Source organism: Tupaia chinensis, unplaced genomic scaffold (assembly GCF_000334495.1).
Source record: "Tupaia chinensis unplaced genomic scaffold, TupChi_1.0 Scaffold000280_1, whole genome shotgun sequence".
NCBI lineage: Eukaryota > Metazoa > Chordata > Mammalia > Scandentia > Tupaiidae > Tupaia > Tupaia belangeri.
This window is the reverse complement of record NW_006159763.1, coordinates 585,931-600,565: the sequence shown is the minus strand read 5'-3', so window position 1 is coordinate 600,565 and position 14,635 is coordinate 585,931. Positions and strand designations below refer to the sequence as shown.

The 14,635-nt window shown below is 58.6% G+C and overlaps 1 protein-coding gene and 1 non-coding gene across 2 annotated transcripts in view; one reads left to right on the top strand and one right to left on the bottom strand.

Annotated features, from left to right (window-relative positions):
• The window catches only part of SMARCD3 (SWI/SNF related BAF chromatin remodeling complex subunit D3), a 9,228-nt gene extending 3,041 nt beyond the window's left edge, over nucleotides 1-6,187 (top strand). The window contains exons 3-14 of the mRNA XM_006150228.3: nucleotides 23-154; nucleotides 1,819-1,861; nucleotides 2,625-2,747; nucleotides 2,869-2,991; nucleotides 3,211-3,306; nucleotides 3,433-3,534; nucleotides 3,709-3,870; nucleotides 4,824-4,921; nucleotides 5,062-5,197; nucleotides 5,474-5,596; nucleotides 5,728-5,829; nucleotides 6,013-6,187. Of these exons, the coding sequence (XP_006150290.1) occupies nucleotides 23-154; nucleotides 1,819-1,861; nucleotides 2,625-2,747; nucleotides 2,869-2,991; nucleotides 3,211-3,306; nucleotides 3,433-3,534; nucleotides 3,709-3,870; nucleotides 4,824-4,921; nucleotides 5,062-5,197; nucleotides 5,474-5,596; nucleotides 5,728-5,829; nucleotides 6,013-6,066 (1,294 nt within the window). The 3' untranslated portion in view covers nucleotides 6,067-6,187. The remainder of the gene's footprint in view (nucleotides 1-22; nucleotides 155-1,818; nucleotides 1,862-2,624; nucleotides 2,748-2,868; nucleotides 2,992-3,210; nucleotides 3,307-3,432; nucleotides 3,535-3,708; nucleotides 3,871-4,823; nucleotides 4,922-5,061; nucleotides 5,198-5,473; nucleotides 5,597-5,727; nucleotides 5,830-6,012) is intronic.
• Nucleotides 6,188-6,613: 426 nt separating this feature from the next.
• On the bottom strand, nucleotides 6,614-6,673 carry MIR671 (microRNA mir-671). The gene has a single exon (NR_129465.1). It is a non-coding gene; the product is annotated as a microRNA mir-671 (primary transcript).
• Between the last annotated feature and the right edge of the window lie 7,962 nt (nucleotides 6,674-14,635).

Sequence of the window (14,635 nt, the reverse complement as noted above, 5' to 3'; positions counted from 1 at the left end):
CGGCCGCCCCTCACAGGGCCAGCCCCGCCGTGCGACCCGGCCTGGCCCCCGCGGGCATGGAGCCCGCCCGCAAGCGAGCAGCGCCCCCGCCCGGGCAGAGCCAGGCACAGAGCCAGGGCCAGCCGGTGCCCACCGCCCCCGCGCGGAGCCGCAGGTGAGTGGGGAGCCCGGCGCGGAGGGGGCGTGCAGGGACGGGCCGTCGGGAACCGCAGGGACCAGGTGGGCGAGGAGCGGGAATCCGAAGGGGTGAGGAAGAGTGATCAGCAGGGAGCGAGTATTCGTGGTCGGATGCCCTCTGGGGAGGTGGGCTTGGGGGTACTAGTCGTCCAGTTCTTTGTGTTCTCAGGGTAGAGACAGGCTGGGGCCGGAGGCAGGCAGCACCCCTCCCCGCATGCCTCCTGGCCCTCTGCTTGTCACCTGCCCCGTCCTCTGTGCACCCCCCACCCAGGTTCTGGTGATGCTTCAGTCTTGGGGTGGGGGTGGGGGGCAGGCGGGAGCTGCGCTTCAGGGCTGCTTCTCCACTGCACTTTCTTGGCGTCCCCCACTCTTTAAGCCGGTCCAGGCTCTCCTTCGCCCTGGTGGCAGAACCTGCAGGGTTGCCCTGCGGGCCGGTGGTCTCTGCCCTGCGCTCTCAGGTGATCCCTGGGCTCTTGGCAGTGCATGAGCTGCGCACTCTGGCCCAGATCTGCGCCCCGACCAGGGCCAGCCCATTTTCTTGTCCGAGCAGCTGGCAGCACCCCGACAGCCCCCGCTGGCTCCTGGCAAGAGCGATGCCCCTCTGGGTTTCAGTATTGAGCCAAACACACATGCTTCCTTTAGCACAGCAGATGGGTCCCTTTAAAAGGTGTAAGATGAATTTCACGTCATTATTAAGTCTTTTTTACACATCAAGGAAAATCCACCATTTACAGGAATCCCCTCATGAATTCTTTTGCATGGTGAATCGTCATTTTGTACAGCAAATGGCTTATCTTGTACACTGCAGAGTTTCTCCCAGAAAACGTGTTTCAAACAAATCAGACCTTTAAGGAGAGCCGCTTGCCTAGATTCGCAGTTCTGGCGGGCGGGGCAGGAAGCGACATCACCACTCGGGGGCAGTATGAAGCCGTCCGCTAGGCTGCGTTGACTCTGTTGGCCGCCAAGGGTTTTGGGGTGCTTTGGAGCACCAAGCAGCTCTGGGCCACAAGTCCAAATCTCAGCTGCTGCCTGCCCCCGGTCCAGCCTCTGCCTGAAGCCGCACCGCAGAGATCATCCCCACAACATGCTCTCTGGGTCCCCGTGGGTGTGCCGTGGCCCGTGCCCTGTTAGCCAACACCAGGCGTTCCCTGGTGCCCGTCGTATTCTCTGCCAAGCCCAGCGTGAGGGGACGCAGGTCCCACCAGCCTCGTGCCGGCACTTTCCGCTCCAGGGGTGGCGGTTGTCTCCCCTTCCTGAGCTCAGGCCACCTTGGGCCGTGCACCCCGATTCCAGAAAAGGAAGGTCCTCAGAACTGGCCTCCCTTCTCCGTCCCGCCCTCCAGGCTTTCCTCAAACACTTCCACCCTCTGGAGGCACTCCCCCTGCCCCCAGCCCTGCTGAGTCTAAGTCTCTGCCCCGTGGATGGGGAGGACGCAGCGCGGACGGGCCATCCCCGTCTTCCCGGGAGAGGCTGGGGTGCCAGTTCTCCGCAGTGCCAGGGCAGCCGCTCGGGTGGGCAGACGAGCGGGCTGTGGGAGCCCCAGCCAGGCAGGCGGAGATGTCGGGATAATTTAGCAGGTGGCCTCGTTACTCCCAGATCTGTCGCCATGGTAACCTGGTTTTTTCTTTAAAAAATGTACAGTGCCAAGAGGAGGAAGATGGCTGACAAAATCCTCCCTCAAAGGGTGAGTGCCTTTCACAGCAGCCCCCAGCCCCCTGGCTGCTCCGCCCTCCCCTGGCCCTCAGGAGCAAAGCTTCAGCGTCACAGTCACTTTCACTTTTTGTTTAAAAAAGCTCATTAAGAAGTGAGGCTCCCAGGCCAGGGTGGGGGTGGGGCGAGGGCCGCAGTGAAGCCCTGGGGTGGAACACTGGGCCTGAGGTTCAGGGGGCTGAATCCTGGCAGCCCGACGTACAGGCGTGGAACAAAGGGGACCAGAGCCAGGGCCGCCAGGGCCACCAGGTGGAATGAGGGGGCCCGAGGCAGTCAGAGGCCCCGGCCTCACACAGGGCCCAGGCTGGGCTGGGTGTGGGGTGGGTGGCACTGTGGAGACTCCACGAATGGGGTCCGGGTGAGGTGCCAAGGAAGAGGCAAGCAACAGTGACCCCAACTGTCTTGGACTGCAGAGCCCCAAGCTCTCTGCAGGGACACGAGGGAAGTCCAGTGGCCGTAAGACCAGAGGCCGGTGTTTGCTGGGATTACCGTTGCTCCGTCCCCCTCGCCCCACGATGAAACGCGCGTCTGCCTAGAGGGAGTAGTGATTTTGTCCCCCCAGTCCAGACCCTACTGCTGGATGATGAAATCCCGGTCACACTCTCAAAATCCCATGCTCCGCAATCCCATCCCATGGGTGGGCCCTCCATGTCCTTTGTGCCCTGTGATGGCATGTCATGGCACCTTACATGCCACAAGACCGGCTGAGCACGATTCCTGGCTGGCTCCTTCTGCAGATTCGGGAGCTGGTGCCCGAGTCCCAGGCTTACATGGACCTCCTGGCGTTTGAGAGGAAACTGGATCAGACCATCATGCGCAAGCGGGTGGACATCCAGGAGGCTCTGAAGAGGCCCATGAAGGTGCCTTAGTTTGGGGGTAGGAAGAGGGCTCTTCGTCCTGTGCCAGGATTGGGAAAGCGGGGTGGCCCCAGGGTAGGAGCACACCCCATTAGCTCTGTACTACACTTTTTTATTTCTACAGCAAAAGCGAAAGCTGCGACTTTATATCTCCAATACTTTTAACCCTGCGAAGCCCGACGCAGAGGATTCAGATGGCAGCATTGCCTCCTGGGAGCTGCGGGTGGAAGGGAAGCTCCTGGATGATGTACGTCCTGGCCCAGGTCTCTCCAGGTGCCCTGGGGTGGGTATGGGCTAGTCGCGAACAGAACTAGAACTAGACACGGCTGCAGTGTGGGTTAAGGAGGCGGCTCTGGGGGGTGGGGCCGAGACAACTTCTGGGTATAGGGGCTGCATCTAACCGAGCTGCCTGCCTGCGGCCACCTCCTGCCCCCTCCCCACCCCGGTCCCTCTTCCTCTCCCACAGCCCAGCAAGCAGAAGCGTAAGTTCTCTTCCTTCTTCAAGAGTTTGGTCATTGAGCTGGACAAAGACCTCTATGGCCCTGACAACCACCTAGTTGAGGTAAGGCAGATTTCCCCAAGCCAAGTCCCTGAGGGACGTGCACACTCATTCAGGAACTGCCCTAGAGCCCCAGGCCCCACTGATCCACATGGGCCTGTGGGTGACCCAGCTCCTCTCCCCGGACAGTGGCACCGGACACCCACCACACAGGAGACGGATGGCTTCCAGGTGAAGAGGCCAGGGGACCTGAGTGTGCGCTGCACCCTGCTCCTCATGCTGGACTACCAGGTCTGTGCCTGCCACCGTCCCATGGATGCCACACGAGGCCCTCAGTGGGTCCAGGACCAGTTGCGCACTCGAGAATTCCCTTCTCCCTGCCCCGTCCCTCTCCAGAAGCTGTCTCCAGTCACCACACTCCCATCCCTCCCCTCCTTCTCTAATGTCCACGGCCCCCTTTCCCAGCCTCCCCAGTTCAAACTGGACCCCCGCCTGGCCCGGCTGCTGGGGCTGCACACACAGAGCCGCTCAGCCATCGTCCAGGCCCTGTGGCAGTACGTGAAGACTAACAGGCTGCAGGACTCCCACGACAAGGAGTACATCAACGGCGACAAGTACTTCCAACAGGTAGCTCTCCTGGTGCCAGCAGTCAGCAGGGCAAGCACCTCCACCGAGGTGGCCCCACCCCTCCCTCCAAGAGTCCCGAGTCAGAAACAGAACTGTCGCTGCTGTCTCAGAGCAGAGGTTCCAGTCCAGGCCCTGCCGCAGATTAGCTCCGATTAGCTCCGAGCTGAGGCCCACCCATGTTAGCCTCCCAAGTGCCTTCTGGAATGCAGTATTCCCAACACTTGTGGGTTAGCATCCTGGGTTCTAGTCCTGGTCTAGACTTGGATTACTTGTTCTGAGCCTCATTTCTCACTTTTTTTTTAATAATTATTTTATTTAACTTTATTTAATTTGACCAGAGAGGGGAAAGAGGGAGGGAGAGAAGGGAAGAGGGAGCGGGGGAGAGAGAGCTGCCGGGTCCGGGACTCGAACTGCGGTCAGCCATATGGGTGGGAGTCCAGTGCCCTTAGCCACCACACCACTTGCCAGCCCCGTCATTCCTCATCTCTGTCCCTTCTATTATTGAGCAGTTAGGAAAATCAGGTCACTGTGAAGGTGATGTGCAAAATCCTTTCCAAGTAGAGTGTGTGATGATTAATGTACTTTCAAGTAAGCACAGCAGACAGACCAGCAGTAGTGGCTGTGGTTTACTGGGCACCTGCCATCTGCCAGGCACTGTGCAGGCACGTGGTGGGTTAACCACGAAGCCCACACACCAGCCCTGAGTGGGGTCAGTACCATCCCAGTCTACAGGTGAAGCCACGGAGGTCAAGGGCACATGGTAAGAGGTGGAGGCAGGAGTGATGCCCAGGCAGGGAGAGCTGGGCTAACATCGGTCCCTCCCCGGTCAGCCATGCTGGTAACTCATCAGCACAGCACAGCCCAAACCACCCCAGAATGGAAAGTTCTAGAACTGTAGTTACAATCTCTTCAAGCATAGAATGATCTCTCTCCCCACAACTGTCCTGCTTCAGATTTTTGATTGTCCCCGGCTGAAGTTTTCCGAGATTCCCCAGCGCCTCACAGCCCTGCTTTTGCCCCCTGACCCAATTGTCATCAACCACGTCATCAGGTGAGCTGGCCCCAGCCTGCTCCTCAGACCGGCAGTTTCCTCATCTCTGCCTTTGCCAGTCCTCCCTCCCGTCCATTCCCGCCTCCTCTATGGATCCCTCTGCGGGGTGGAGTGGTCACTCAGGGTGGCGTCCCTGGCAGTGTGGACCCATCAGACCAGAAGAAGACAGCGTGCTACGACATTGACGTGGAGGTGGAGGAGCCACTGAAGGGGCAGATGAGCAGCTTCCTGCTTTCCACCGCCAACCAGCAAGAGATCAGTGCTCTGGACAGTAAGGTGGGGCCTGAGCCCAGGGCTGGAGTGGGACGTTAATTAACCCAGAAGTGAGAGCAGGCCAGAGTGCAGGCCTACGGGAGGAGGGAGGGGATGGGACATGTCCCCTGCATACCATCTAGAGTTGAGCCTCATCCCACATTTAATCCTGTCCCTCCCCTCCTTCCCTGGGACTTCCGAGAACAGGGGTGGGAGGGGTGGCTCTGAGGGACGGCCCTTCCAGAGAAGTGATCCCCCCATTACCACAGCCAGGTGGAAAGTGTCTCTCTCTACCTGCAGATCCATGAGACGATTGAGTCCATAAACCAGCTCAAGATCCAGAGGGACTTCATGCTAAGCTTCTCCAGAGACCCCAAAGGCTATGTCCAAGACCTGCTCCGTTCCCAGAGCCGGGACCTCAAGGTGACGAGGGAGCCCCGGGGCTACTGCAGGGGAAGACAAGCACATGGGCAGAGCAGTGAGCGCCATGCCCTTGGTGGCCAGCGGGGTCAGGGGGGGCGACTCGGGGCTCAGGGCTGACCCATGCTCCCCAGGTGATGACAGATGTGGCTGGCAACCCTGAAGAGGAGCGGCGTGCGGAGTTCTACCATCAGCCCTGGTCCCAGGAAGCTGTCAGCCGCTACTTTTACTGCAAGGTGAGGGGGCCCTTGTTCTCAATGCTCCCCTTCCTCTACTGAGAAGCTGGCCTTGCCACGCCATCCACACCATCCAGCCCTCCCTGCCCCTAGAAGCTGGCTGGTTCCCCCAGGGTGGGGGGGGGGCGGCGCTGCTCTCTCACCAGGACACTAACCCCACTCTTGCACGCGCTTCCTCTAAAGATCCAGCAGCGCAGGCAGGAGCTGGAGCAGTCGCTGGTTGTGCGCAACACCTAGGAGCCGGCGATCGGGATCGGGCGTCGCTGGACCTCGCCGCCAGCTCTGCTCTGGGCTTACTCCTCTGCCGCCTCACGGGGGGAGGAGTGGGGGGGCTGGATTAAAGGTTGTTCATCTGACAGCAGCCTTGTGGTCATTGGAAACTGGGGCAGGGGAAGGCAGTGGGTCTCCCAGGACAAACTCGTCACAGCCTGCCCTTGGATTCTTTTCCCTGTTTTCCCTAGACCTAAAAACAGTTTGGCAGAAGACTTTTAATAACGTTTTCTTATTAAAAAATACAGCGACAAGCCCTCCCTCTGTCCACACCTGGCCCTGCCCTTCCAGGGGCTGGGGCGGACTGAGCCATCTGTCTGAGGTGGGGGGCGAGGGGACTGCTAGGTGCTGTTGGCCTGCTCCTGCTCAAACAGAGCCGTGGCCAACTGGGCGCGGCCCCCCAGCCCCTCCAGGTTGCTGAGGCGGCAGCGGTGGTAGAGATCCTCGCTGAGCCGGGGGCTGCAGTCCCGCAGGGAGAACTTCTGCACCAGCCCTGGCTCTACGGCCCGAAAGAGGTGGAGCCCTGAGAACCGGAGGAAAACATCCATCACCTCCAGCCCCTCCAGGGCTTCCTCCTCTTCCTGGCCTGCCAGTTCACCAGCCAGCCGGGCTCGGGCCGCCAGGTAGTCAGCGTTGTAGAAGCAGCCTTCCGCAGAAGCCTGCCGGTCAAATCTGCCCCCGATGGGGCCCCCCCGGGAAGGGTCAGCACCAGGAGGGGAGGGGGGATCGGGACCAGCCCCCGGGGGCCCTGGGGGCGATCTCTGTGGTGACAGGGCAGGGTTGAACTCCTGGAAGTGGACTGGAAAGAAGGCCTGCCAGCCGGAGATGGCATTCATGCGGCAACGGTTGAGTACTTCTGGCCCGGGCCTCGTCCACACAGTGGTGAGGAAGAACAGAGTGTCCACGGGGTGCTTCTTAGAGACCACGTCCATGAGGCGTACCTGGGAGGGGGCCTCAGCGCGCACAGCAAGCCAGGCCAACCTTGTCCCTGGGTACCGTCGCTCCAACTCGGCCGCTGCAGCCTTTACCCCCAGGAACGGGTCCGGGGTTCCGCGGCCACCTTCCCGGGGCCCGTAGACCAGCAACAGGGTGAGCAACGCGTGCTCTCGTGGCTCCAGAACACCGGCTGCAAAGGCCTCGAGGAAAGCTGGGGCCGCAGCAGCTTCAGCCACCAGGAGCGGCAGTACCAGCTGCACCCTGGTGGCCTCTGTGACGTAGGGCATAGGGAGGATTTCCACCCGGCTCAGTGGCCGCAGCAGGCTGACCCTGCGGGCCAAGGCCCGCCGGTGCCCACGCTGAGTCACGGCCTCCAACAGCAGGTCCAGGGTGTACTCTGTGCCCCGCGCAGGGTCGAAGCGCCGGTAGCCATTCAGCAGCCGCTGCTTCTGGAAGCGTAGGCGGGGCTGGTAGCGCCGATTGAGCTGCTCCAGGGCAGTCTCCACTGCGTCCCCCACGTCTGCCCTGCTGGCCCCCTGCAGCGTGCACTTGGGGGCCCCGTCAGCACAGGAGAAGGTGTGCTGCTCTGTGAAGTAGTCCCAGCTCAGCACCTCAAAGCGAGAGTGTGGGGTGAAAGGGGCCGGGAGTCCCACGGGCCACGTCAGCCCTGCCTCCCCCTCGGGGGTCAGCACAGTCAGGTTCCGGATCTGAGCCTGGGTTGGAGGGAATGCATCTCACATTAGATTCCACTCTGGTTCCAACTGTGTGGCCCTGAGATTCGAGGGGCTGAGCTCTTCCCTAACTCATCAACACTGGGGGAGGAGTCCCTCCTTTAGTCCTATCTGTTACCTTCATTACCGATGAAAGGCAGACGGCTACGGATCACACCCAAGCTTGCACAACTCCCGCGTGAAGGAGGTGGCAGAGGTGTGCCTCTGTCAGGGCTGAGGCATCCTGAGACGCAAGCTCAGCAACCTTTCTTCCCCTCACCCGAGTCACATCCTCCTCCTAACTGGACCCTGCTTTCATCACGTCCACCTCCCACAACCCCAGTGAGAACTCTGCCGCCTTCTACCCCTGGGCACTCCTGGACACTTCTTGGAGTTCAGGAACTTCGAGTGGTACCTCCTCGGGAGTGAGGCACCAGGGGGAGAGGCTAAGCCACTCTGAGATGTGGGTCTGTCTGAGCTTCAGGGCTCACCTGCGCTTGAGGTGTTCCAGAAGCGAGATGGCCAGCTGAAGGTCCTTGTCCCCATAGCTGTCCTAAGTTAGGTATGGCCAGCCTTTATGGAGCCAGGTCGAGCCCTCGCCCTCTCAGCCGCCCACTCGCCATCAGCCTGGCCTCTGGGCCTGGCCCTCCCACCATGCTTTTCCCCACCTCCTTGCCTCCCTTCAGGGCTCACCTGCAGCTGCTCGATTTCGCTGTATGCCTGCTCCAGCTCCAGGGCACTGAAGCGTTTGTGGAGCCGGTACATGAGGGTTCCCTCAGACACGGGGTGCACAGCGAAGGCACTCAGGAAGGCTGAGCTCCCCTCCTTCTCGGGGTCCCTGTTTTTCACCAGTTCAAAGGAGCGATAGTGCTGACCCTAGTGGGACCAATCAGACCGGTCAATGCCACACATGGGTGTTGTCCCCCACCAGACTCGGAGTCCAGGTCACTGGGCTGCTGCCTTAGAACCAGGTCGCGAGGGGAGCCCCTTCTAGCCTCCCTTCCCCTCAACTCACTCTCACAGCCTATATCTTGGGAAGAAAAGACAGTCAGGCACCTAAGGGGACCCTCTTCTCCCAAAGAACCCCTCATTCCTCACTAGCCGGAACCCTCCCAGTGCTCTGAGGAGATGGCCGCCTCCAGGCTCTTGGCTCCCCTCGTACTCCCACAGGGCGGCTCCCTTGCCCCACAGGGCTGGCCGTCTTGGCACACTCCCACACGGTCTGCGACCGTGAAGGACAAGGAGCAGCTGGAGCACCCAGGGGGCTCGTGGCAAGGGAGGGCATGCAGCGGCCTCCGAGGGGCTGCGGGAAGGGGCCGGCAGCTGCCAGCAGAGACCAATCACTCAATCACCTCTCGGGGTTGGGACTGACTTGAAAGGGTTGTCACCTGGTGCTGCGATACACAGCCGACACCCAGTGAGTCGATGAGGCAGCGGCCAAGCCACTCGTCCGGACGCGCGCTGAGGATGTCTCCTCGGCAGCTGTCCAGATGCGGCCGCAGGCGGAGCAGGAGGCTGCGCGACAGCAGGTAGCCGAAGCCCCCGTGACAGTACCGGGCCTGCTCGCCCGCGCCGATGAACTCCTCTGCCCGGCCCAGGTACAGGTCCTGGTTGATGCTGGCGCGCTGAGGAGGTCCCCTCGGCAGCTGCCCAGATGCGGCCGCAGGCGGAGCAGGAGGCTGCGCGACAGCAGGTAGCCGAAGCCCCCGTGACAGTACCGGGCCTGCTCGCCCGCGCCGATGAACTCCTCTGCCCGGCCCAGGTACAGGTCCTGGTTGATGCTGAGGTGGCCGGCAAGGGCTGCCAGGCGGGGGGCCTGCACGTACGTGTCATCCTGCATGATGAAGAACCAGTCGTAGTCGGCCCCGAAGTGTGTGTGAAGGTGGCGCAGCGTCTCTGACATGAGCCAGGCCGGCCGCTCGTCCCCATGAGACACCACCTGCATCCCTGCCGGGGCCCGGGCCCCCCGCTGCCCGGTGAAGTAGAGCAACCGAGGGAAGTGGTGGGCCACCGTGCGGTTCACTGCCACGGCCAGGGTGGACAGCGTGGCTCGGGAAGTCAGGACGGCCACCAGCAACCGCTCACGAGAGCCTAGCTCCGTCTGGATGTATCGAGTCCTGTGGAGAGACCAGCATGCCTGGGTCAACGCCCTGATCTTCAGGGGCCCAGCTAGTCCAGCACACACGCCGGGAAGGAGGAGGCCGCCACTAAGAGCGGCGGCAGAGATGACCACTGCAGTGAGTCTGCACCGAGTGCTGAGCCCGCATCGGCTCTGACAGAGCAGGGCCTACAAGACGAGCTGGACGCATGCTAGGCTAACGTGAGGGTGGGACCTTCTTCGACCTGGGAAGGGGAATAGAGAGCAACCAGCCGGGTGGGAAACAAGACAGACTTACTCCAGGAAACCTAACTCCGTTTACCAGGAAGAGGCAGAGGCGAGGACGTGGAGCAGCCCTGAGCAGAGGACAGGGTCTGGGAACTGCACGGATGTAGCTCTCACCTGAGGACCTTCTTGTAGGGCTTGTTAGGGTCCCTGTAGTAGGGGACAATCCGGGGTTTGAAGTCTTCATCGCTTTGGTCTAGCCGCGTTCTCAAGTCTGGATCGTGTGGACCTGGGGGCTCCCCCACAGCCTCTACACAGGGATCTTCTCCCTCACCTTGGATCCAGGAAACCCGCAAGAGGCTCAGGCTACAACCCAGAGAAAGCCCCAGGATGAGGGGCAGCGTGGGTCGCAGCAGAGCCAGCAGGGAGCTCAGCCGCATGGCGGTAGGCCCTGCCATGTGGGTGTCCAGGGGGCACAGCCTGAAGGGTCAGTGGGCTGCTGGGCGCCAGGCCTGTGGCAGGCCTCAGTTTTAACCAGGGAACCTGGAGTCAGTGAGGTCAGCGACAGAGGACACCATGCTGTCTTCCCCACCCCGCATCCCTAGAAGACGGGCTGTTCAGTCTTCCTCCGCCTGGTCTTCGGCTGCCCACGTGCCAGAGCTGACCCTCAGCCCCAGTGGCAATAACTATATTTGGGAATCAATGTCACTCACTACTGGGGTGGCCGTCTGTCTTCCAGGAGAAAGGATGGCAACGAGACCCAACACTGCCAAGCCTAACTGACAAGGGCACACACCGCCCACCTGCAGACTGGACCTCAAGAAAGGGATGGCAGCGGGGGAAGCACAGGGTCCATCCACAACAGCCCACCCGGAAGAGCACCTCCTGGGCCCAGCACCACTCATCAGGCTGCGGAAGGGGCTGCTACTGCAGGCCGCGGTGCACGCGGTGCACGGAAAGCCGCCGGGACCGCCTCCGCTCCGGAGCGTCAGGGAACACAATGGTACAGCGGCCCCTCCTCCTGCCCACCCAAACGAGGTGACAGATATGGTGACTCAGCACTGACAGCCTCGGAGGAGCGCCACGGCCGACGGAGCCATTTTGCAGGGCATCCTCTCTGCAGGGCGAGGGGGCAGCAGGCGAAATGCGGTAACTCTCACAGCGTAGGAGCGACTCCGGGACCAGGTTTTGCCAGGGAACAAACCACACAAAGCGAAAGCCAACGTGAGGACAAGCAGCAGCTGGCGACAACGCGGGGTTCCCAACCGAAGCTCGCAGGCTACGGAGATGCCCCTGGCCAGAGGCCCGGCGCCCTCCTCCACCTCGCAGCGAGCCAACACCGAGTCTAGCCGTGGACGGGAGGCCCGAAGCGAGTCCTGGCCGTTCGTCTCAAAACAAAAATAAACCGGCGACCGTCACGAGGCTGCAGGGGGCAGGGAGCCCGGGCGGCACGGAGAGGCAGAACAGACAGCGTCGGCGGGCGCCGGCCAGGGGGAACAGACCCCAGTGCCCGCGAGGCGCCAGCTCCGCCGCTGCAGTCGCTGCCACCTCACAGTGAGACCCCTGCTTCCTCTTCCGCTCCCTGCCAGTCGTCCGTCTCTATGGTAACGGCATCCGGCCGCTCGCTCCGCCAGCGCCCTCTCCTCTCTATGGTCGCTCGGCCTTTTCTCAACGCTGCGACCGCGCCCGGCTGCAACGCGGGCCCCTGGCCTCAACCGCGGGCCTCCTGGCGATGGGCGTGCGTTCTGCAGGTGTTTATCCCAGAGGACCCAGCCTGGACCAACGGTGCCCACAGCTTCGGCTCACATCCCTCTGCTCTTGGGAAAACATCTTCCCCTTCAATGAGTAGGCTTCTCCCAGTCGGCTTAGAACCCCATCATCCATCCGGTTAGTCCTGCACGGCACAAGGGCCTTGGGAGCAGAGGCATGTGACCGTGGTCCCACGAGGAGCAGGCAGGCTTTCCCGTACAGCCTGCGTGGGCAGTAGGCCCTACCATCGAGGTGTGCAGGTGCACTCTGATGTTGCACAGCAATGACATCAGTGGAGGAGCCTTTCTCGGAACTTGACCCTTGTTCAAGACACAAGACTGTCCTTAAGAAATGTCTGCTGGGACATATACTCAATGGAATACTATTCATCCATAAAAAACAACAAAACCCTGGCCTTTGAAAGGAAGTGGATGAATATGGAAGACTTACTGCTGAGTGAAGCAAGCCATGCTATGAAGGAGAGGCATTGTATGTCCCCACTTAATATATACCGAGTGTCGGAAACCATATTGCTAATCTTATAGAGTCATAAAATTATACAAAATTATAAGACATATTTTGAACATTATCTTTAAAATTCAGTATTTTGAAATTTTGAAAGTTGTTTGTAAACTGTCAAGAATTATGGAGTATGAGCTAAAATTTTTTGCTATGTAAAGTAAATGTTTGTGGGAAAATGTAAAAATAAATAAATGAAAGAAAAGAAAAAAAAAGAAATGTCTGCTGGGCTGGTTCCCTGGGCAGTGGAATGCACCGTTCAAGAGAAGCTAGAACCCACACACCACTTCCCTTCAAATCCGGGCCTGGTTAGCCTGAAAAGCGCCTGTCCAAAATCTACAAGGTTGGAGGACAGTGGAGGAGGGCATCATGAAGTGACCATACCCTGTGGAAAATGCTTCTCTTTCTCCCTCCTTTCTCTCTCACTTGCACGTATGCACTCATGCACTGTCATGAATCAAGAAAAAAAGAAATGTTTGTTGTCTTTTTACTAATAGTAAGTTGTGGGTGGGACCAGCAGATGGCATAACGGTTACATAGCTGGACTTTCATGTGGCTGACCACAGTTTGAATCCTGGAACAACTTCGAACTCATGCCGTGTGTGTGTGTGTGTGTGTGTGTGTGTGTGTGCACATGCTCAAAATCCTAAGAGGAGAATGAAGGAGAAGAGATTGCAGCATGGCCAACCCCCTGCAGGGTTGGTGATTTCTTATCTCCGTCTCTCTCTCTCTCTGGCAAACACCCGTACCCTGTGGCAAAACAAACGAACAAAGATGCCTGGAACTTGTTTCATTTTCACTTAGAGAGGTTTCTGCCATAGGGCGCATATATGTTCACTGGAGAGAGACAGAAACAGAGAGAGAGAGTGAAAAGCAGGGCAACGGCCATGCCAGCAATCCTTTCTCCTTCAGTCTCCTCCTTGGATTTTGGGTATGCACATGCCTGATGCAATTTTTAAACCGTCAGGTCTCGGACTCGAACTGCCATGTAACAGTCCAACACCTTAACTATCATGCCACCTGCTGGCTCCTGGGCATCTTAATAAGTAAAAAAGGGGTGAATTTGATGGGCAGTGTCCCTGCCCTCAGGAAGCTGAAAGGTGAAGGAGTTAGGCAATGACTAGACCAAGACATGGCAAAAATATATAAAACTTATTTTGAAATCATAAACCATGATAAGCACCATGGCAGAAAAGTAGAGTTTAGTGGAAAAACAAATCAGGAAGTATGGAATTAGACTGAGAATTTGAGAACATTGAGATCCAAAGGTTCAATAAGAGTTATCCAGATGAAAAGTAGAGAGGAGAGTTCTGGGCAAGGAAAAGAACACGCAGGGGCCCTGAGAGAGGGAAGGGATATATCTAGAGGAAAACTGGGAAAGTCGGGGCAGCTAGAATCTGGTGAAAGAACAGCCCGAATTGAGGCTGGAAGGCAGGCAGGCCTTCAGGTGACCACAGTGGGTCTCCTCCCAGGATGGCTCCTTCCCAGAGGCGGTTTTGATGTCCAATTAGGGAGTGAGCAAACAAGCAAAGAATGCTCCATATTTCGCACGTTGTAAGAAAGTATTGCCCAAGAAAGCTGTCTGTCCTGACCCCACGCAGCTTTCAAATGCCTTATTGAACATTTGTATAGGTGAAAAAATGGTTCTGGTTGTTTGATCCTTGTGTCTGCCCTTTGTTTGTTTTTAATTTGCCAGAGGGTACCTGAGAGTTTATCTCAATGGAGAGAAGCAAAGAGAGCAAGTGAAAAACCATCTCTCATGGGGTCATGGGGTAGTCACGCTGCGATCCCTTCTCCATTTTTCTTTCCTGTCAGGATTTTGAGCACCAAGACGCACAGTGTGTTCTCAAGACATAGTCTGGGATTTGAAGTGTGCTGTTGGCCATGTGGGATCCAGTCTCCTTAACCACCATGCCACAGGCTGGCCCAAGGTCAGCAGATTTCTAGACCAGCACTGTCCAATAAAAAAATAACGTGAGGGCCCAGCAGGTGGCGTGGAGGTTAAGGGCGCTGGACTCTCACATGGCCGACTGTGGCAGCTTACTTTCTCTAGTCAAAATAAATAAAGTTAAATAAAATAAATCTTTTAAAAAATATATGTATACATATTATATATAATGTGAGCTTGGGGCCAGCAGGAGGCATGGTGGTTAAGGCGCTGGACTCCAACATGGCCAATCTTGGTTCAAGTCTGGGACCTGGTGGCTTGGTTTCTTTTTTTATTTTTTATTTTGGAGAGGTTTTCACTGTAGGGTGCGTGCGCTCACCAGACAGACAGAGAGAGACACAGAGACAGAAA